At 53.9% G+C, this 21,811-nt stretch overlaps 2 protein-coding genes across 8 annotated transcripts; one reads left to right on the top strand and one right to left on the bottom strand.

The window, feature by feature from the left end:
* The first annotated feature begins 285 nt into the window (after positions 1 to 285).
* On the top strand, positions 286 to 17,653 carry RTKN (rhotekin). Of its 3 annotated transcripts, XM_025354407.1 has the most exons (13): positions 2,112 to 2,341; positions 2,719 to 3,145; positions 10,569 to 10,768; positions 12,892 to 12,953; positions 13,051 to 13,104; positions 13,204 to 13,321; positions 13,513 to 13,722; positions 14,584 to 14,678; positions 14,789 to 14,895; positions 15,120 to 15,248; positions 15,922 to 16,090; positions 16,242 to 16,346; positions 16,940 to 17,653. In XM_025354407.1, exons 2-13 carry the CDS (start codon positions 3,074 to 3,076, stop codon positions 17,269 to 17,271), a joined length of 1,653 nt encoding a protein of 550 aa, XP_025210192.1. In that variant the 5' UTR covers positions 2,112 to 2,341; positions 2,719 to 3,073; the 3' UTR covers positions 17,272 to 17,653. The 3 variants fall into 3 exon arrangements, with proteins under 3 accessions (XP_025210191.1, XP_025210193.1, XP_025210192.1); XM_025354406.1 differs by lacking the exons at positions 2,112 to 2,341; positions 2,719 to 3,145 and adding an exon at positions 286 to 993; XM_025354408.1 differs by lacking the exon at positions 2,719 to 3,145 and having other exon boundaries at positions 2,064 to 2,341.
* Positions 17,654 to 17,758: 105 nt separating this feature from the next.
* On the bottom strand, positions 17,759 to 21,756 carry WDR54 (WD repeat domain 54). 5 transcript variants are annotated; one of them, XM_025354416.1, is made up of 10 exons: positions 21,668 to 21,756; positions 21,090 to 21,345; positions 20,572 to 20,634; positions 20,118 to 20,184; positions 19,972 to 20,025; positions 19,521 to 19,648; positions 18,544 to 18,644; positions 18,283 to 18,445; positions 18,027 to 18,101; positions 17,759 to 17,944 (listed from the first exon to the last, which is right to left on the bottom strand). In XM_025354416.1, the coding sequence occupies exons 2-10, from the start codon at positions 21,309 to 21,311 to the stop codon at positions 17,813 to 17,815; spliced, it is 1,005 nt and encodes a 334-aa protein (XP_025210201.1). In that variant the 5' UTR covers positions 21,312 to 21,345; positions 21,668 to 21,756; the 3' UTR covers positions 17,759 to 17,812. The 5 variants fall into 5 exon arrangements, with proteins under 5 accessions (XP_025210201.1, XP_025210199.1, XP_025210197.1 ...); XM_025354414.1 differs by having other exon boundaries at positions 21,090 to 21,312; positions 21,691 to 21,756; XM_025354412.1 differs by having other exon boundaries at positions 21,622 to 21,740.
* Positions 21,757 to 21,811: the final 55 nt, after the last annotated feature.

Raw genomic sequence — 21,811 nt, 5'->3', positions numbered from 1 at the left:
AGCCTCCCAAAGTGCTGGGATTGCACCGCGCCCGGCTGCTCTTTATGGCTGCAAATATGGGGCACTTGCCTTGTGCCAGGCACTATGCTGGGCATTTTACCCTCATTCTTCTAGGTAATCCTCATAGCAACTTGAGGAGAGGTGATAATTACAGTATTCCCACTGAACAGATGAGAAAACTGAAGCTCAGAAAGGCCAATGACTGGACCAAGTCAATGACTGCAAGGTGAGTCAGTGACAGAGCTGGGGTTTCACGACGTGTTTAAGCACCGCCTCATCAGTTGTGGCCACTAGGCTTGGGCGGATAGCCTCGCAGAGGAGCCTAAGTGGGGAGGGGGACGAAGAAGGAATATTCGGGACTGTGGGATGTTGAAATGGTCTCTTCAGAGGCTGCTGGGATTGAAACTGGGCAAGGTCCCAGGGCCCGAGTAGAGCCGGAACGTGCTACGCGGCGATCCCTTGGCCACGGGGTTTTCAGCGCCCGTGAAGCCAGGCTTGCCAGGCGGGGGCGGCTGGCGGGGCAGGGCTTCTCAGCCTGCCCCAAGTCCAGGTAAGCGCTCGCGACCCGCGCGGGCAGGGAGAACGCGCCTCCGCTGTGCTCGCGAGGTGCAGGGCGCCTCTGGCTCCGGGGCCGTCGGGCCAGGTCGGCTTGGCGCCCAGGTACTGGCCGGACGGGCTGGGCCTTTGGCGGGGGTGGAAGAGGAGGTTGCCGCGCCCTGCCCGGCCCAGGTGTCGTCTCCGGGGGCGGGGTTTGGAGCCCCGCAGCGGGAGATTCCCGGCCGGACTGGCGGGCGAGCGTCGAGAGACAGAAGCCGCGGAGAGGAGACCAAGCCGAGCGGCGCGGGGAGCGCACTGCGCAGGCGAAGTCGCAGGGCCGCCAACATGTTCTCCCGAAACCACCGGAGCCGGGTCACCGTGGCCAGGGGATCCGCCCTGGAGATGGAGTTCAAACGCGGCCGCTTCCGACTCAGCCTCTTCAGCGACCCGCCCGAGGTGAGAGACCCGCGTCCCTGCCTTCCCCTTCCGTGGAATCCCGGGGGCAGCCCCAGCCACCTCGGCCTCCTTCCCTCGCCCGCGTGGACGCCAAGGGACGGGGACGCACTGTCTGGGTACAAACCCGACGGAGTTGTTGACTTGAAAAGTAAGGTGTGGACGGTCTGCATTTTCATTGGATCCGTGCTGCCCATTACCCGGCCTGGTTAGGATGATTTGCCTGAGCCTGGAAAAAGCCAGGTTGGTCTCCATTTGTAGGGCCCCAGCTCGACTCCCAAAATGTGCCTGGACCCCAAAATGTCCTGGGTATCCCCAGGCCAAGGGCAGTGGGCAACTAGGCGGGCCCCAAACGCTCGGACTCTTGGCCTGGGCTCCCGCTTGTTCCCCTGCCGCCAGCCCCATCCCACAACCTGTCGCAGCCATCTGGGCCAGCCTGTCATCAGTCCCGACTTTAGGCCGGGGTGGCTCGCTTCTCGGAAGCCCAATTCAAAGGCTCCTCTATGCCCCTGCAGGGCTTTTAACTCTTTGGGGTTACTTCCCACACGCAAAATTTCCGCCTCCTTTCCTGGTGCCTAAGAGGAGTCCAGCCCCTAGGCTGAGCGTTTCCCCCGTCCACCGTCCACGCGTTAACCGGTTGGAGCCCCACCTGTAAAGCCCTAGAGGCTAGGGCGGGGCTGAAGGTGTGTGGTTGAGCGGGGACTAACAGGGCGAATAGCTATCCCGAAGACTCTTCTGTCCCCAAGGTCAGACTCACACTCGCCCAAGGAGAGCCCAGTTCCAAGCCTTCCCTTCCGGGTCTGGAAAGGGTTAAGTGAGGTGGGCCTTCCTCCCGCCCCCTCGCCCTCCCGGCTGGGATTCCAGGCCTGGCTTCTGCCCTTTCCCTCCAGCCTGCCCAGAACAAAGGCTCTTTCACACCCTTGTCCCGGTGTCCCGTGCCTTCTCTGATTCAGAAGCTGGTGGGCCTGCGGAGAGGGGGCCTTTGTCGGGTCCCCTTGCCCCCAAGCGACTGGGCCCGAGGAACCCGCGTGGGGCCAGCGTGGGGCAGTAAGGGGCGAGGCCTGGGACCAGGAGGAGGGGCCTGGGAGCTGGGGCCGCCCCTGGGATTAGCCTGGCCTTCGGGGACAGCTCGGAGGAGCTGGGGCGGAGCCGCAGAGCCCGGCGGCCGCCGAGTGGAGTGTGACTCCGTGGGCCTGGCGTGGAGGCGGGGGCGCTAGGCTGCAGCTGGCTGGGATTCGGGGCTGGTTTCCTGTCTGGAAGGGAAGGGGCCTGCAGAAGGGAGCGGGACAGCAGCAGACAGGCACACCCCTGCTTTCCTCCCTCCCTCTCCTCCCTTCTCTGGAAAAGCGAGGTAATTGTGAGTCCAGGGTGGAGCGGGCTGGATGGGGGCCCTGAGTTGGAAGGGGTGGCCCTGGGGCTGGGCTGCTTTACCAACTCACCCCTTTGTCCTGGGCTCCCTGGGCTCACTCTCCCCTGAGGTCCTCACCTCTGTGGCTCTTTTTCCTAACTTTCTCAAACTAAGCCGGAACCCCTCTCGGAAAGCTCCAACCTCCTGCAAGCCCTATGGCTCTAGAACCTGCATGAGGCGTCGTTTCCCTGCCCCCTTCCAGTTGTGCCTGCCCCTCACTGCCCTCTCCACACATAGATTCTCTGTCCACCAGGCCAGGGATGTGGGCGGGGGCTGGGGAGCGGCCAGAGTCGGAATGAAAGGGCCTTTTTCTTCCACAGCTGGGAGAACAGCTGCCACCAAAGCGAGACTGGACACTCTGTGCCTAGAGCCCCCTCTGCAGCTGGCCTTTCCTCCTGGGACCCCACTCATCCTCACTTCGCTTTCCTTTTTTTCCCTGCCTGGCTCACAGCAGGGCCCCGGAGCAGCAGTGGGCAAGGAAAATTTGTCACAGCAGCCAGAGAGGTTTAACAGGAGTGCAGAGGGATAAGGGCAGCCTCTGACCTCTGCCCAAGAGCTGGCCACCTCTTTAAAGACTGAGGGAACAGTGGGAGGAGGAACTGTGGGACAGTGTGGTACCTGTCTGTCCCCGCTCTGGAGGGGCTGACAAAGGAAAGGGCACCAGGGGGCACAGAGATGCAGGACAGATTGCACATCCTGGAGGACCTGAATATGCTCTACATTCGGCAGATGGCACTCAGCCTGGAGGTAATCCCCCGACCCTTGGAGTATACACTTTCTTCACTTGCATCCCAGCCCCAATGTCTGCCCTGCACATTCCTGCTAGAGCATGGTGGGGAGAGCCAGGCCTGCTTAAAGTGGGGAGAGGGACAGGTGGTTCCCTATGCCTTGTGTTGGGTGCAGTGTGTGGACCCAGGCTCAGTTCTGCCCATCGTAGTCTTATGTTTGCAGCAGGGTTTTTACACCTATTTCAGGAAGCTCTGTGGGTGAGTGTAGATGTCTGTTCTGGGGACAAGGGTTCCTTTTAGGTATGGGAAGAAGAGAGGAGTTCAGTGTGAGCGAGGTTTGCAGAAAGGATGTAGCTTTACTAGAGAAGAGAAGGACTCTGGGCTATGAGTAAGGATTCTGCTGGCCCTTGAGATGGCAAGGTGCTGTTTATTCATGTATTTGTTTTTTTCAATTATTTATAGAGACGAGGTCTCACTATATTGCCCAGGCTGGTCCTGGCTCAAGCGATCTCCCTACCTCGACCTCCCAAAATGTCGAGATTACAGGTGTGAGCCACTGCACCTTGCCCTATGTATTCTTTTTTTTTTTTTTTTGAGACGGAGTCTCACTCTGTCGCCCAGGCTGGAGTGCAGTGGCCGGATCTCAGCTCACTGCAAGCTCCGCCTCCCGGGTTCACGCCATTCTCCTGCCTCAGCCTCCGGAGTAGCTGGGACTACAGGCGCTCGCCACCTCGCCCGGCTAGTTTTTTGTATTTTTTTAGTAGAGACGGGGTTTCACCGGATTAGCCAGGATGGTCTCGATCTCCTGACCTCGTGATCTGCCCGTCTCGGCCTCCCAAAGTGCTGGGATTACAGGCTTGAGCCACTGCGCCCGGCCTACCTATGTATTCTTTTTTTTTTTTTTTTGAGACGGAGTCTCGCTCTGTCGCCCAGGCTGGAGTGCAGTGGCCGGATCTCAGCTCACTGCAAGCTCCACCTCCTGGGTTTACGCCATTCTCCTGCCTCAGCCTCCCGAGTAGCTGGGACTACAGGCGCCTGCCACCTCGCCCGGCTAAGTTTTTTTTTGTATTTTTTAGTAGAGACGGGGTTTCACCGTGTCAGCCAGGATGGTCTCGATCTCCTGACCTCGTGATCCGCCCGTCTCGGCCTCCCAAAGTGCTGGGATTACAGGCTTGAGCCACCGCACCCGGCTACCTATGTATTCTTAAACACATGTATAGAACATGTACTATGTGCCAAGCTCCTTTCTAGACCATAAGATACCTCAGTGAACAAGACAAGAAAGTTCCATTGTAGTGGGAGAACAGAAATATACATACAAACACATAAATAATATCACGTAAAGAAATTATGATGAAAATGGGGATGTAATGAAAATCAGATGAGGTAGGCAATGTTAGATGTGAGGTCAGGGGAGGCCTCTGTTGGGAGATCTTTGAGCTAAGCTCAGGAGGATTTGGAGATACGTAAAGATTGGAGGAAGGGCAAAGGCCCTGAGATGAGGATGAGGGTAATATATTTGTGGGAAAGAGAGCCAGTGTGGCTGGAATATAGTAGTTGGGGTGGAGCTGATGGGCAGGGGCCAGATCATGCAGGGCCTTGAAGACCATGATAAAGCACCTGGGTTTCACCTTAAGTGTGATGTTGGGCCATGGAAGGGTTTTAAGCAAGGGAATGACCCATGAGTCATGTTTTTAAATGATGGCTGCTATGGAGAATAGGCTGGTGGGAAGTTGATGGTAGGGTTGGGCGTGGAGGGTTGGCAAGAGAGGTCGCAAATGTCCAGGTGGGAGGCTGTTTCAGTAATAGGGTAGTAAACCTCGTGGTGTGAATTAAAATGCTCATGGTGGAGAAAGGGAGTAGATTTAAAATGGTAGTGGTAGGTCTGACAGGATTTGCTGATGGATTGAATTGGGGGGGGCGGGTAAGGCAAAGAAAGAGAACTCCAGGATGATTCCCAGGTATGTGGCTAAGCAACTGGGTGGTGTGGCTGTTTACGGAGGTGGGGAAGATGGAGGAAGCTGTGGAAGTGACTGCCTGGACCAGGCAGGGGCTGCTGCTGAGAGGTCAGAGGCAGGACTGCAAAGAGTCTAGATCAGGATGTGCTGCCCTGCTCAAGCCCTGCCCCTACTCCCTGGATCATAGTAGATGTTACTGGTCAATTTTGGCACTCTTTATCAATGAGCCCAGACCTGGCCTCAGAATCTTTCTCAGGACCATCTTGGCATAAACTGTGCAGGTTGTGTCTGTCCTTCACACAGGTGCCAGCCAGAGGTGAGAGTCCTGGTCTGGTTTCAACTGCATCAGGAGGGAGCACCTTTATCTATTTTTTTTGCCTGGAGAGGGTCAACTTTTCCTAATTTGTAGAAAGGTGTCCAGTGAACTCGTTGGGACTCTTACCTAATTATCCTCCATCAGTGCATGAGATAAAACCTATTTGCCATTCATAGTCCTCTGCAGTGTCCATGTCAGTTACAGTTGCTGTAGCCATATTTCAAGTGCTAGATGGTTACTGAACATTTCCATCACCGCAGAAGGTTTTATTGGACAGAGCTGGTCTAGGTATGTAAATATTTAAATTCTGCATCCTGCCCTCCTCCAAAAAATGTAATTTTTCTCTGTGGGAGGCCTGTTCAAGTTCTGGGGCAGAGGAGAGGCTCAGTTTCACTTTGGTCACTCTCCTTTAGGAGAGTGGCTGAGGGTGCTGTGTTCTTTCTCAACCAAGTTCAGCAGGTCCTCAAAAGAGAGACCCATTGATGTTTCAGGGAATGTTAAGAGAGAGAGTCATGGAAGAGTAAATCCCAGAAGACTTTCTGGAGGAAGTGACTCAAGCTGCAAGTAAAGGGAGCTTGTTTTAAAACATGTGCTAGGCCCGGGTAGAGATGAGACTTTCCCATATAATTCTCAAACAGTGCTACAAAGGAGGTGGAATACTCCCCATTTTACAAACTCAGGCTCCAGGGGTCAAATTCTCTGGGCTTGTCAAGTCCCTAAGCCAGGATTTGTACTTAGCCCTGGTGGAAATTCTGAAGGAAACAGAGGGTGGTGAGAAGCAGAGCAGGAAGTCAGAGACAGAAGAGAGTGGGAGGGGTGGAAGGGATATCAACAGGGGGCCTAATGTGTGTGGGGCACATGACTCATTCTCTAGCCCCTTGGGATCTGACCCAGGTCCAGCTGACACCCAGCTCTGGGCTCTTTCCCAGGGGAGCCTGGGGCAAATGATGCCCACTTGGGGAGAGGGTGCGTTTGGGTGGGGAGGGGGCAACAAAGAACTATCCCTGGGGTGGGGAAACGCTGGAAGCACAAGGGTCCAGATCCTGAGCCAGGATTCCCAGTTCCTCTGCGTGAAAAGGTGGGAGCCAGTTTCCTAGGGCGCTCCCGGCCTTGGGCCTTGGGAGAGTGGATTTGGGGCTGGAGAGCAGTAAGGAAATAGAGGAGGTGTCTGGGCTTGTGGTCCCGCTCATCCATGCTAGGCCCAGCGACCTCCCTAGGGCCCCAGCTCTCCTAATGTATACACTATCCGCCCTCCATACTCTCAGGCAAGGGGTCAACTTGGAGGGCAAACGCTACGCGGGAGGGGCCTCCCGGAGCTGGAGCACGTCGTGAAGGCCAGGAGCTTTTCCAGGGCGGTGGGGCGCACTCCCGGAGGTCCCTTCCTGCCGCGACGGAGTCTCGGTGGAAGCACCGCCTTGAGCCAAGCCCAACCAGTTGCCCGGAGGGACCTCCAACGCCCTGGTACCCTTCAGTTGCTCTCGCGGCAATTGGGAGCTGATGTCACCGGCGCCCCGATCGCTGTGGCTGGAGGCGGTGCAGCTACGCCGGCGCCCTGGCTCCTCCGATTTCCCGCGGCCCTCGGGCCCCGCCGGCTCCCCAGGCCAGTGCAGCTCTCTGGACTTCGCGCGCCTGTGCGCGCCTCTCGCAATGGACAGGGCTGGGGAAGGATCCGTGAGTGCTGGGACTGGGATGAGACTAGCCAAGATGGGGGTTGAGGACACCTCTGTGTCCCCTTCCTGCCGGGCTCACCCATTTGGGATGTTTGTGGCTGAAGTTGGGTGCAGACTAGGGTGGGGGTTGGCAGGCAGCGTAGAACCCTGGTGCAGACAAAACTAGACTGGGAGGACCTATGTAGTCTGAAAGGGCTTCTTGGTGGAGGGACTTTGGGAAAGGGTTGGCTTATTACAGAAGGAAAACAGGTGGATGGTGATGGGGGAAGGTGATAAAAGTCCGGCCTAGCACGGTGGCCCAGAAAATAGCCAAGGAAGCATCTGTAGGCAGGCGGGACAAGGGTTTTAGGAGAGGGAAATTAGGGTGTTCAGGTCTGAGAGACTTGAAGGCTGGAGCCACTAGGGACAGATACAAGGGCACAGGGTATGGAGGAGAGCTGGTATGAGGAAAAAGACAGGTTTGGGGTGGTCACATTAGTTCCCGTTTCAAATGGGTGGCTCGACTTGTCTCCTGAACCAATCTGTACACTGTGATGGAGTTAGTCTTCCAACTCCTCTCTGAAGCTTTCCTTGATCACCTCAGCCAGAAGCAAACAGAGTCTGTTTCTTGTGAGCATGATTGTGCCATGACATGGCACTTATGGAGCAGCCATTAAAGTTGTCATCTCTCATCTCCCAGCTGGATTTTAAATGTACAGCCTTGCAGAGCACAGGAATGCTCCAGTGAGTAAATGCTGCTACTGCCAAAGTATAGCATCATGAAATAAGCATCCCTGCCATTAATGTATGCCGCATGCTGGGCACTGTGCTAAGTGCTTTAAGTTCCTGCCTCACAGAATTCTCACAGCCCTAGGATCTAGGGACTATTTCCATTCCTGCTTTACAGATGGGGAAACTGAGGCTTAAGGAGGTTGAGCTAATTGCCCATTGCTTTTTAAGAAGCAGGAAGGGCTCCTTTCTAAATGAATGTTCCTGAGAATCCTGGTGTCTCTCCCAGTGCCTCTCAGCTGGCCCTTATCCACAGTCTCTCACTCCTGGACCACCTACCTTCCCATCCCCATTCCTTGCCTCTGACCTTATCTCCCAAGCTCAGAGGGCCAGTAGGTGTTGGGTCTTCTAGTCTTCTAATTTGGGGTGTATAGGGTTCTGTGCAGCATCAATGAACACTGTAGGTGGTATGCTCCTTGTCCACTGATCCCTTGCCAACTAGATGTCCCCAGCATCACTTGAGTCTGAGGGATAACTCTCATTTGCCTTTCCTTCTATCCATTCCCATAAGTTGGTGGTTCTCAACCTGGCTGTACCTCAGAATCACTTGGGGACTTTTCCAAAAGTACATATGCCCTACTCCTAGAGATTCTTATTCTGCAAATCTTAGGTAGGGCCTGGTCTTTTTTTTTTTAAACTCTAAAGATCTAATTTTTTTTTTTTTTTTTTTTTTTTGAGACGGAGTCTTGCCCTGTCGCCGGGGCTGGAGTGCAGTGGCCGAATCTCAGCTCACTGCAAGCTCCGCCTCCCAGGTTTACGCCATTCTCCTGCCTCAGCCTCCCAAGTAGCTGGGACTACAGGCGCCTGCCACCTCGCCCGGCTAGTTTTTTGTATTTTTTAGTAGAGACGGGGTTTCACCGTGTTAGCCAGGATGGTCTCGATCTCCTGACCTCATGATCCGCCCGTCTCGGCCTCCCAAAGTGCTGGGATTACAGGCTTGAGCCACCGCGCCCGGCCTAATATTTTTTAAAGGAAATACAATTTCCAGTAGTACAAAGAGTATATATAAAGTATCATTAGGGTGGGTACGGTGACTCAAGCCTGTAATCCCAGCACTCTGGGAGGCCGAGGCGGGAGGATCACTTGAGGCCAGGAGTTCGAGAGTAGGCTGGCCAACATGGGGAAACCCCATCTTTACTAAGAATACAAAAGTTCGGCCGGGCGTGGTGTCTCATGCCTATAATCCCAGCACTTTGGGAGGCTGAGGCGGGTAGATCACCTGAGGTCAGGATTTCGAGACCAGCCTGGCCAACATGGTGAAACCCCGTCTCTACTAAAAATATAAAAATTATCTGGGTGTGATGGCTCACACCTGTAATCCCAGCTACTCCGGAGGCTGAGGCAGGAGAATTGCTTGAATCTGGGAGGTGGAGGTTTCAGTGAGCCGAGATCATGCCACTGCACTCCAGCCTGGGCAACAGAGTGAGACTGTCTCAAAAAAAAAAAATACAAAACTTAGTTGGGCATGGTGGTGCATGCCTGTAATCTCAGCTATTCAGGAGGCTGAGGCACAAGAGTCACTTGAACCTGGAAGGCAGAAGTTGCAGTGAGTTGAGATCGCGCCACTGCACTCCAGCCTGGGTGACAGAGTGAGACTCAGTCTCAAAAAAAAAAAAGTATCATAAATGTTTTCCATTCCTGGCTCCCAGGCCTACAATCACTAATATTTTATGCATAAATATGCATATCTATATATATGTATATATATGCATGCATACACATATATATCATACATGTATGTGTAATACTACCATTCTTTCCTCACATAATTTATTTTGGAGATTGTTTCATATCTGTATACAAATGCATACCTCTTTAATGTCTGCAATACTACAGGGTACAGATGTGCTGTTACTTACTTAACCAATGTCCTACTGAGGGGGTTTTAATTTTGATTTTTTTTTTTTTTTTTTTGAGATGGAGTCTCACTCTGTCGCCCAGGCTGGAGTGCAGTGGCCGGATCTCGGCTCACTACAAGCTCCGCCTCCCGGGTTTATGCCATTCTCCTGCCTCAGCCTCCCGAGTAGCTGGGACTACAGGCGCCCGCCACCTTGTCCGGCTAGTTTTTTGTATTTTTTTTAGTAGAGACGGGGTTTCACCGTGTTAGCCAGGATGGTCTCGATCTCCTGACCTCGTGATCCGCCCGTCTCGGCCTCCCAAAGTGCTGGGATTACAGGCTTGAGCCACCGCGCTCGGCCTTAATTTTGATTTTTAAAACAATGCTGCAATGAATATTTTTGTATGTATGGCTTTACCTAGTTATATGTGAAACTATATGTGTAAGATAAACTCCTAGATATTGGATAGCTGGATTAGAGGATATATGAATTTGTAGTTTTCATAGATTTTTTTCCAAATTGCACTCAAAAGAGGCTGAAGGAATTTATACTTCCAACCATCAAATGCATGAGGGCATCTCTATTTTTCTTATTTGTTATATATATTTTTTAGAGGTGGGGTCTCACTATGTTGCTCAGGCTGGCCTTTGATCTCCTAGGCTCAAGGGATCCTCCCGCCTCAGCCTCCCTCACACACCACTGCACCTGGCTACAAAGCTTCTCTGGATATTCGTGGGCAGCTGAGATTGACACCCAATGCCTGCTCTTGAACTGCCTAAAACATTAGTTTCTTGTCAGTTTTACTGGCCACAGCCCACTTGGGGACTGGGGAGTGCTTTAGCCTGTCCTCTGACTGACATTTCCTTCTCACCCTTCCCCCAACCCTGGCTAGGACACGGAGTTGCAGAGGAAGCTAGACCATGAGATCCGGATGAGGGAAGGGGCCTGTAAGCTGCTGGCAGCCTGCTCCCAGCGAGAGCAGGCTCTGGAGGCCACCAAGAGCCTGCTAGTGTGCAACAGCCGCATCCTCAGCTACATGGGCGAGCTGCAGCGGCGCAAGGAGGCGCAGGTGCTGGGGAAGACAGGCCGGCGGTGAGCAAGGGGGAGGCGAGGCCTTGATGGAGGCAGGAGGCCTTCTGGGTGGTGATGGTGCAGTGTGTGCATGTGTGGCATGTGGACCACCTTAAAGATGACTTCCCCATGAAGTCTTATCAGGGACCTGGGAGAGACCTTGGTGTTTTACCACCATTATGTGTTGCCCAGAGGCGCATTTGTGAGTAGGCAGGGCAGGACTTAGGAAAGTCAGTGTGTCTAGTGAAAGGTAGCTGATCTGAAGGGTAGCAAGTAATGCAAAAGCACTAATTTGCTAAGCCCTGTCTGTGATCCAATAAGACTGGCTACCTGGCTTTTGGAAAATTAATTTCCTCAATGCTGGTTCACAAAATGGCCAATTTACCACATACCGACAATAGTTTGTTCCGGGGTTCACCATCAGAGGCAGGGAGTGGGAAAGGAAATAAGAAACCACTTAAAGGCCAGGCGCGGTGGCTCAAGCCTGTAATCCCAGCACTTTGGGAGGCCGAGGCGGGTGGATCACGAGGTCAGGAGATCGAGACTATCCTGGCTAACATGGTGAAACCCCGTCTCTACTAAAAATACAAAAAACTAGCCGGGCGTGGTGGCGGGCGCCTGTAGTCTCAGCTACTTGGGAGGCTGAGGCGGGAGAATGGTGTGAACCCGGGAGGCGGAGCTTGCAGTGAGCCGAGATCACGCCACTGCACTCCAGCCTGGGAGCACAGCGAGACTCCGTCTCAAAAAAAAAAAAAAAAAAGAAAAAAAAGAAACCACTTAAGGAAAGCCTACCCATTCAAACAAATTAGATTGTGCATTCTAAAAGGGCGCAGCTTCTGGACGTAAAATGTAAGCAACACTGACATTAGACTGTTGATCTGACAAGTCTATAATGACTTAAGTGATGCCATGATAAAACCAAAATAGTGGGGAAAATATTTGGCAAATTATTCTAAGAATATGCCAATTTGGATAAAGTGGTCATTTGGAGAACTGGTTTTTAGGAAAGTGGCCTACTTACTCCACTGAGGCTGCTTGGGGAATTAGTCCCAGCCCCTCACAGGCGTGGTGCTCATTCCACCCATGAAGGCTGACACAAGGGGAGGTTGCCAGGAGCTCACCCATGAAGCTACCAGAAGGCAGAAAACCCACTCTATGGCTATCCCATGAAGCTAGAGGAAGGGCAAGCTGGCGGGGGGACAGCCTCTCCTGAAAAGCAGCATGGACAGACTCTGTCCTGCCTAAGTCCTCACACAGCCCACACAGGTGATTTGAGGTACACCCCAAGTGCCTGGCAGCTAAACACATTGCCATTAGTGCCACATCATTTAGCTTAAGGCTCTACTAAGTCAGTAATTACTTTAGTGGCATTATGGATAAGTACAGATGAACTGGCAGTCGCTTCAGGAAAGAGACACATGTGGTGAGTCCTGATGCGCGGGGAGGGAAGGAAGGTGGGGTGTTGGGCCCTGCGGTGGGGTGGGTAGGGGGCTGCAGAACTTGGGGCACTAGTAGGGTACAGCATATAGGGCCAGGAGGAAAAAGGAGAAATCGAAGTTGGGGAGTGGTAGGGAAGGAAAAGGGTCTGTAGTGAATAGAATGTAACTCTTCCCTATTGGTGATTTCCCTTTGAACAAACGTTGGCCAAATTATTTTCTGACCCAGTACCCTCCTATATCAAAGCAGTGATGGGATAGTGGGAAATAAGCAGCCTTCCTATTGTTAAAAAAAAAAGAAAACAGAAAGAAAAAAAAAAAAAGCCTGGAAATGCCTCTAAGGCAGGGGTTTAATGGAGAGCCCTGGAAATGAAGTCTCTCTGTGGGCACCTGTCCCCTCAAGGCCACACCTGTCCTTGGCAGGGGTCTGGAGAGGTGGTCAGGGAGGGTGCTTGGAGAGAGGAGCCCTGAGCTTATGCCTTATGTGTGAGTTAACGTGGCTTGAGTGTCCCTGGTGTCCCCAAGCCTGGCAAACTGCTGGGTTCAATGGACAACTTTCCCTTTATAGTCCCTCAGCCCTGCCTGTCAGCCTGGCTGGGGACCTGGTGGCTGAAGCCCTGGGACCAGGGGGATCCTAGAGTCCTTGGGACCAGAGCAAGGGGGAATAGTGGCTAGAGGCCAGGCCAGGACATTGTGATTTATCCACAGGCCTTCTGACAGTGGCCCGCCTGCTGAGCGCTCCCCCTGCCGCGGCCGGGTCTGCATCTCCGGTAAGAAGCACAGCTACCCCAGCTGCTGGCACCCCTTGCCCAAGCACACGGCCTTTTGCCCCATCTCAACATCTGTTCCTACCCCTCTGCCCCTTAGACCTCCGGATTCCACTCATGTGGAAGGACACAGAATATTTCAAGAACAAAGGTGGTGAGTTCCACACACCCTGGTACAGATTCAGGGGAATGACCCTGAAGTAGGAGGCTCTTGTGGGACGTGTTTTTTGAGTTTTGCCCTCTTTGTTCCTAGACTTGCACCGCTGGGCTGTGTTCCTGCTACTGCAGCTGGGGGAACACATCCAGGACACAGAGATGATCCTGGTGGACAGGACCCTTACAGACATCTCCTTTCAGAGCAATGTGCTCTTGTGAGTACCTCAAACTGTGGCTCCCTTCCTCCACTCTGCTCCAGTTCTAGATGAGCAAGTTCCAGGGGAGGAAGCTGTGGGTGGGGGGCACCTGGCCTTCCCTGTGGAGCTGTCCTGCATTTGCCCCACCCACATCCCCCACCCTCTGCCTCCCTGGACTTCCCTGTGATCACCCTCCTTCCTCCCACCAGCGCTGAGGCGGGGCCAGACTTTGAACTTCGGTTAGAGCTGTATGGGGCCTGTGTGGAAGAAGAGGGGGCCCTGACTGGTGCCCCCAAGAGGCTTGCCACCAAACTCAGCAGCTCCCTGGGCCGCTCCTCAGGGAGGCGTGTCCGGGCATCGCTGGACAGTGCTGGGGGTTCAGGGAGCAGTCCCATCTTGCTTCCCACCCCAGCTGTTGGGTAAGGCCTTGCACACTGCCACTACCCTCAGCTGCCTATATTCGGCCCACAGGTGACCTTTGAACTGTGTTGAGTGTGCAGAACCCATTTTGCATTGCTGCCAGGATGTGCAGACAGACATGAATGAGCAGTGGCCACATAGCTGGGAGGCATTCCAGCCCACGCCCCAGAGCTGGGCTGAAGTCAGTCCAGAATACCAGTAGGAAGGCAGGGAGACTTAGGCCTTGGGGTCTTAACTTTTTAGTAGCAGCAAATACATTTTATTTTTAGAGATGGGGTCTCGAACTCCTGGGCTGAAGTGATCCTCCCGCCTCGGCCTCCCAAAGTGGTAGGATTACAGGCATGAGCCACAGCACTCAGCCTAGCAAATACATTTCATGTGGATAGAGCAGAGCTTCTTGGTTGGAGCAGAGTACCCTGGACCTGTGGTGGTATCTACATGCACCCGGAGACACCTCATGGGACCACTGAGACTCTGAGAAGCAGTTTGAGAACCTTTGGGTAGTCAACAGAATACTGATTTTGGACACAGATATGGGTTCAAATTCAAACTCCCCCACTTTCCAGTTACAAACTATGGGCAAGTTTCTTAACCTCTCTAAGCCTCAAGTTGCCTCATCTAGTTGAAGAATGCCACCAACCTCACAGGGCTGTCATAGGAATACAGTGGGATAAAACATATAAAGCATAGGTCCTGACACTCAGCTGGAGCTCAGTAAATGTTCATTCCTAACCCTCTGGGGAGACAAGTGAGTTTTCTGTGGGGCAGCCTGAACAATGGGGCAGATCTGCTCAGCCCTTAGAGTTCCTGCTGGCCAACACGCCCCTCCCTCGGCTGATGCTCTCTCCTATCTCCCTTAGTGGTCCTCGTTACCACCTCTTGGCTCACACCACACTCACCCTGGCAGCAGTGCAAGATGGATTCCGCACACATGACCTCACCCTTGCCAGTCATGGTAAGCATGTATGTGCATGGGGGACACACACATGTGATGGTGAGAAGAGGGGCTGTGGGATGGTCCCCTTCTCATTCCCCTACCTCACCCTGCACTTCCTCCTCCCCCAGAGGAGAACCCTGCCTGGCTACCCCTTTATGGTAGTGTGTGTTGCCGTCTGGCAGCTCAGCCTCTCTGCATGACTCAGCCTACTGCAAGTGGTACCCTCAGGGTGCAGGTGAGGTGAGAGGGCCCTGAGGAGTGGAAGGGAGCAGGGAGAAGGCAGAGGAGAGCTGGATAACCAGGAATAGAAGAGCTAATGAAAAATCAAGATTTGGGTGGAAGAAATGGGATATGACCAGATGAGGGGAGGAATGGACAGCAGGGTGGACAAAAGGGGGGCTGAGAAGAGGGATACTGGGGGGTGTGACTTCCCCAGAAAATGTTGAGTCATTTGTGCAGTCAGCTGGGGAGATGCAGAACTGGGCACAAGTGCATGGAGTTCTAAAAGGCACAAACCTCTTCTGTTACCGGCGACCTGAGGATGCAGACACTGGGGAAGAGCCGCTGCTTACTATTGCCATCAACAAGGTGATGGGTCCCTTGTGGTAAGGCCACCAAAGGCACAGGCCCAGGAGCCTCTCCTTCAGGCCCCAGGAGGGTGGGCACGTACCTCAGAGAGATAGAAGCAGGCCTCCTGCTCCTGACAGTGCCACATCCAGCTTCTGGGGCCCGTATTCTCCCCACCACAGCATCACTGGGAGAGGACTGTCCCATTCATTTGCCATCCTCAGTCCCTGCCAAGTCTCAGAGAGGGTTTTCCCGCCTGCCAGTTCAGGGCTTTTCATCCTCTCTCCCTCTTCTCCCTCAGATTCCAACTTGTATCTATTTTACCACTTCCCATTTCTCTCCAGGTCCAATTGCCCTTCTTTGCTCCCCATCCCTTTTATTGGCTTTCCTGCCTACTTTTTGGCAATTCGGAGGGACCTCTGGCTGGAGCATCCTTGCCTACCTCTGTGTCTTCCCTGCCTGGCTCAATCCATCTTTCCCTGTCTCAAGCTGCTCTTCCTCCCCTGACTCAGGACTGGCTGTCTCATCTCCAGCCCTTTTTTGCCATTCCTTCCTACTCTGGTCAGTAGGAGGCAAATGAGAGGGCTCAGGAAAAGCCCCACAAGCTCATTCTTCTAAGGCAGGGGTGATCAAGGCTGCCTGATTGTCACTGCCAACTTCTGTGACCAAGGTAGACCTCTTCTTTCTCCTGCAGGAGACTCGAGTCCGGGCAGGGGAGCTGGACCAGGCTCTAGGACGGCCCTTCACGCTAAGCATCAGTAACCAGTATGGGGATGATGTGGTGACACACACCCTTCAGACAGAAAGTCGGGAAGCCCTGCAGAGCTGGATGGAGGCTCTGTGGCAGCTTTTCTTTGACATGAGTAAGAGAGAAGGGGGATGGGTTGAACCTCTGGGAAGGACTGGAGTTTTGTCATTTTTCCTAAAGGTCTCTGTTTCAAGATTGTGTGGAAGGGAATGTAGCAGGATAAAGGGCAGCCTGGCCTTCTCTTCTAATCAGCGCTCTTCCTCCAGGCCAGTGGAAGCAGTGTTGTGATGAAATCATGAAAATTGAAACTCCTGCTTCCCGGAAACCACCCCAAGCACTGGCAAAGCAGGGGTCCTTGTACCATGAGATGGGTAAGTGAGAGGAATGTGCACTCCAGGAAGCTAATGGGAAGTAGGGTTGGGGACTTCAAGAGAAACCAGATAATGGAAACAGAGAAAGCACACTCTGGGCTACACCAGATCTCTGGGGACCCAATTCTCACCCAATCCTGTGTGTTCTTTTCTCTTCTCCAACTCTTAGAACCACCTCCATCAAATTTCAAAACAAAACCCCAATAAGCCAGGATCATTTCATTGATTTCTTTCCTAATTTCTTGTTTTCTGTTTCCCTTTCTGCATGTGGATTCCTGTCTCTTCCTCTGACCCCTCACTTGCCTGGCACCGCTTTCGTTTTCTCCTGTTTCTTGGTTTCTTCACCCACCTCTGCTCCCCACCCGTCCCCTTCCCATCCCCATCTACCTTGTGCCCCTCATCCCACAGTTTTATCAGAGCCTATAGCCCCAGGGGGCCTAGGTGAGGGGCTGCTCCTGCAGGATAACGCAATCTCGGCTGAGATCCGGGCTTTGCTTTCCTCCTATTACAGTGACAGGTGATAGGGCTGGGTAGGCTTGGGGCCTGAGCTCTGACTAGCCCACCCGTCCCCCAATCCCTTCCTGGTGCCACAGCTATTGAGCCGCTGGATGACATCGCAGCGGTGACAGACATCCTGACCCAGCGGGAGGGCGCAAGGCTGGAAACACCCCCACCCTGGCTGGCAATGTTTACAGACCAGCCTGCCCTGCCTAACCCCTGCTCGCCTGCCTCAGTGGCCCCAGCCCCAGCCTGGACCCACCCCCTGCCCTGGGGGAGACCCCGAACCTTTTCCCTGGATGCTGTACCCCCAGACCACTCCCCGAGGGCTCGCTCGGTTGCCCCCCTCCCACCTCAGCGATCCCCACGGACCAGAGGCCTCTGCAGTAAAGGCCAACCTCGCACTTGGCTCCAGTCACCAGTGTGAGAGAGAAAGGTGCTGGCATAGGATCTGCCCAGAAGAGAAAATGACCCATGCACAGTCGGGCTCTGGATACGGCGCTGTCTATAGCAAGCTGGCCAGTCTGGCCTCCTGTTCCTCTGCTGGACCTGGGGTAGGCTGCAGGGGTGGGCAGAAGCCCCTCTTAAATTGTGGTTGCCATGGTACTGAGGGACTCATTCCTGGGGCTGGCTGGGACCTCCCTAAACCCTTCCTGGAAGAAAACTGGAACCAACTCTGCCCTACCTCCCTGCACTAACCAGCTTTGAGGATGGCACTGAAGAACCCTTGGAGGAAACATACCTCCCTTGTGACTCCCACATCAACCATTAAAGCTATTTAACAGCAGCCTTCACCTGGCTCCTGAGGACAGGGTGCCTCTCTCTGCCTGGTCTAGACCTGCCTCACTTCATCCCTGGAGCGTAGTTTACCAGCTGTGAAATATGACTGTGATACTGAGTAATCAGACTAACGCTGGGTGGAGTGGGTACTTTATGAATACCACAGGGACAAAGGAAGGCTGCTCTTCTCACACACTGCTGAATCTCCGGATCTCCGCAAGGTCATAGCCAGTTACGGCAAAGGAGCTGCCTGAGGAATCACAAAATCGAGCACCACACAGCTGGGTGTCAGAGACACACTCACCATGACAGTGTTCCACCTGGGAGAGCAGAGGGCTGGTCAGGGCCTGCTGCCCCATGCTTGGGCCCCCCCCCCCCTTCCCCCCACCCCATGACACATACCTCAATGTAGCCACTCTCTGGGCTTCTGCTCAGCTTCCAGATATGCACAAAGGTGTCCTCACCTGCAGAGAGTAGCTGTGGAAGAGGAAGCGGGGGGAGTCAGAATGCCCTGACAGGGGACAGGTATAAGATGGAATCCGCAGTCGAGGTGCCCCGGGGAGGGGGCTATAGTGAGTTGCGAAGACAAGCCTGTGGTGTTCTCTCAACATTCCACTGCCAGGAAAAAGGGTATGTAGGGACAGAGGAGGAGACTGACCTTGCCCACCTCAGGAGCCAGGTCCAGGGCGCAGATGGCGCGGGCATGGGCATTGATCTGGACATGTAGATTTCCTGTGGCGGCCTCATACAGATGCACTTGTCCGTTCCCATAGCCTGCTGCTATGATCCCCTGCCACAACTGCACAGAGGGGCACGGCACTCTGCAAGAGTGACACCCAACTTTGTTTTGCCAGATCAAATCGCACTCCCCAACCTGAAGCTACCTCAGGAAGCCCTCTACCCCTTCTGCCTCACCTACCCAAATCCTGGAATGCGGATCAATAATGTGAATTCTGGCCCTGACCGCCAGACACACAGCAAGCCTGAGTCATCTGCCGTCACCATGTCAGCCACACAATCCTGAAGGGAAAGGCAAGATCAGCCCTTCCCTTTCTCCCCTGCTATGGTCCTGTATACAGGGCAGGAGGGGAAGGGAGGCAATGTGTGCATCTTTGCCTCTCCAGGCAAAGGGCAAGATGGGTCTCACTAGCTAGACCCATCAGAAACCACCCCTACCACCAGCGTTCCCTTAGGAAGCATGAACTGCTTTCCTTGAATTTCTTCGTGGAGTCCCATCCCCCAGTAACACGTTAGGAGGGGCTGCATAATTGCCTCTCTGGATGGATGATAAAACTGAGGCCACAGTGTCATGACCTTCTGGAGGTCTTGTAGTGAACCAGTCACAGTCATGACTAGACCCTGGGCCCCTGCACCCCCAACACCAGGCAGCCAACACAGCCCATGGGCCTAGCCCTATGCCAGGTACAATGGAGAATATGAATAAGAAAATACCCTCCTCTCAAGAGGTTTGCAAATTAATTGGGGAGACAAGAGTTGTCTTTTGAGGGCAGTGCCAATTCAGGTTTCAGCTAAGATCAGTGGGAGCTAGAATATGGGGAAGGCTTCCTGGAGAGGATGGATGGCACTGGAGCTGGGCCTGAATAGGTGGGACTTGCCCTAGAGAAGGAGGCTGCACATTTCAGAGCTGGAAAGTATCTTAGAAACCATTTGTTCCAACTCCTCATTTCACATCAGTATTATAAAGCCTTAGTTAACTATAAAATACTACATAAATGTAAAGTATCTCTGGCTTTATCACCAAACCTGGTTGCTAAAGACTAGGAAAATGCAGATTTGCCAATCCACCTGTTTAGTGGCAGAGCCAAGACTCAGAGCCAGGTCCCCTCCCTCCCAGGGTGGGGAAGGCTCCCAGCTGGGTAGGGGAATTCCACTCACCTGTCCCTGGGCAGGCTCAGTGGCAATGTCTGTGATTGGTGTCTGGTGCCCAGCCAGCTCCTCGCTCAGTACAATGTTGGGACCCTTGGCCGGGATGTCAAACACCAGCACCCGGCCTGACCATGTTCCTATAGCCAGAACCAGTACCCCAGTGATGACTTCCTGACCCACCTGGGTCTCCAGCCACCATACTCAACACTTACTCCATCCCAGAAACCATAGTAACAAAACCCCCTCTCACTGCTCCAACAGCCATGCCCCTTCATTCACCATCCTCATCCTATCCCACCCTGATCCTCTGAACCCTTCCATGGTTTACTGGAGTCTCTGATTCCACTCCAGTTCCACCCTTCCCTCTAACTTTCCACAGTTTCCTCAGGCCCTCATTATCCTCCTGGCCACAACCCACATGCTCCAGCACCCCTCCATGCCCTACCCTTGGCTCCCTCACCCACACAGATGAAGTGGCCACTGGCAGCAATTCCCCGGGCAAACACAGCCTGTACTGAATATGAAAGGGAAGAATGATCAGAAATATCCCTTCCTGCAGCCCTAGCAAACACTCTCTGCCCCTACCCCATTTGGTCCTGCAGGTACCTGGGGAGGCATCTCCAGAGTCCAGTGCATGCCAGTAGACCATGGTGTAGCCATTGGACTCGTACATCTGGAAGACAAGGGCAAGAACCAGGGGGCATAACCCAACTGACCTCTGCTGAGTACTTCACATATCCATGTTAGCCTTAGCCCATTTAATCCTCAAAACAAATCTGGGATGTAGGTACTATTTTTATCCTAATTTTTTCAGAGGATAACAGTGAGAGTGAGAAGTTAATAGTGTAAGAACACACAGCTAGTAAAGGGGCAGATACTGGAGGTGACACTTGGGAACTGGAAAAGATGGAAAGATTGCAGATAAAAAATAGAAAAAGAGTGAGTGGGCCAAGCATGTGAAAAGTTTGGAAGTGTTCAGAGGCAAGTGGGGAAGAGTCTGGAAGCCTGGAGGGGAGCTGAGAAGGCTCTGGTGGGGCAAGCAGGAGAGTCCTCTTCTTACCTGTATTCCTCGATGTGAGGTGAGTACCAGCAGCACTCGGAAGGGGAGGACACACCAGTGGACCTGGAGGGAGGTGCATCAGTGTAGGGAGAAAATCAAAGCAGGGAAGATGAGTCTTTTTTTTTGGCGGGGGGTGGGGGGGAATGGAGTCTTGCTGTGTTGCCCAGGCTGGAGTGCAGTGGCACCATCTCGGCTCACTGCAACCTCAGTCTCCTGGGTTCAAGCGATTCTCCTGCCTCAGCCTCCCAAGTAGCTGGGATTACAGGTGCACCCCGTTAATATTTTTGTATTCTTAGTAGAGAAGAGGTTTCACCATGTTGGCCAGGCTGGTCTCGAACTCCTGGCCTCAAGTGCCCGTCTCAGCCTCCCAAAGTGTTGGGATTACAGGCGTGAGCCACCGCGCCGGGCAGAAAGGTGGAGATTCTGAGGTTAGAACATGCCTGTTCCTGAAGGTTTGGAGAGAAAAGGCTGGGGGTAGGACTGGGTTCAGCAACATCACTGCTAACTCCATGCCTCACCTGAGTGATAAGTGGTGGGCTCACTCCAGCACCCTCCTTAGCGTGGAGCTGGCGCTGGGCCAAGGGCACACCCTCAGGAGCAGCGCTGAGAAGCTGGGCGCTTGGTCCATGAACCACACCAAAATACGTGAGGTTGCGAGCCGGCAGCTGCAGCACACTGAGGTTGTTGCACAGGGCGGCGGCCGAGCCTCGAAGGGGAATGGAGCGCTCCCAGCGGAACATCCTGTAGGGAGGTGCCTCCGAATCACCAGGCGCGCTACAAACAGACGCAGCGGAGATGTCCGAGGGAGGCTATCATCGAGCATTTCGGAAGATGCCTGATACTGGGTCACAGGATGGGGTGCCCTGACGACGGTGATGGGGGAGGGTCACATGGCGTGGGGAGGGTCTAGAGGAGCAAGACAGGGGAGTCCCAGGGCTGTTTTGGGGCGACGGGGGAATCGCAGAGGAGGAATGGTGATGACACAGGACCACCCGATGGCCCCAAGCCTGCGAGCCAAATAAGTGTGATGAAGACCCCAAGGCTTTCTACCTCGGCTCGGATCCCTGAAGCCCCCGGCCTAGGTCAGAAGTAACACCCGCAGCCCCCAGATCGGCTCGCCTGACTCTTGGTTCGTAGGGTCCCTCCAAATCCACCGCCACCATAGAGACGACGCACGTACGCACGGCCCTTGGGCGGGGTGAGCGGCCGGAACGTGGCGCGGTTGCCGGGGCAACTGTGG

The sequence above is a fragment of the Theropithecus gelada genome, chromosome 13 (assembly GCF_003255815.1).
Source record: "Theropithecus gelada isolate Dixy chromosome 13, Tgel_1.0, whole genome shotgun sequence".
NCBI classification, from domain to species: domain Eukaryota; kingdom Metazoa; phylum Chordata; class Mammalia; order Primates; family Cercopithecidae; genus Theropithecus; species Theropithecus gelada.
The sequence above is the reverse complement of the archived record's forward strand: the minus strand, read 5'-3'. Positions and strand labels throughout refer to the sequence as shown.

Excerpts from the sequence above, each read along its gene's own strand:
- WDR54 (XM_025354412.1), bottom strand. The coding sequence starts at position 21,734 with ATGGTGGCGGTGGATTTGGAGGGACCCTACGAACCAAGAGTCAGGCGA. Across the intron at positions 18,446-18,543 it reads ATCCGCATTCCAGGATTTGG|AGTGCCGTGCCCCTCTGTGC; the intron begins GTAGGTGAGGCA and ends TCACTCTTGCAG. Across the intron at positions 17,945-18,026 it reads CAGAGAGTGGCTACATTGAG|GTGGAACACTGTCATGGTGA; the intron begins GTATGTGTCATG and ends CTGCTCTCCCAG.
- RTKN (XM_025354406.1), top strand. The coding sequence starts at position 883 with ATGTTCTCCCGAAACCACCGGAGCCGGGTCACCGTGGCCAGGGGATCC. Across the intron at positions 15,249-15,921 it reads TTACTATTGCCATCAACAAG|GAGACTCGAGTCCGGGCAGG; the intron begins GTGATGGGTCCC and ends TTTCTCCTGCAG. Across the intron at positions 16,091-16,241 it reads GCAGCTTTTCTTTGACATGA|GCCAGTGGAAGCAGTGTTGT; the intron begins GTAAGAGAGAAG and ends CTCTTCCTCCAG.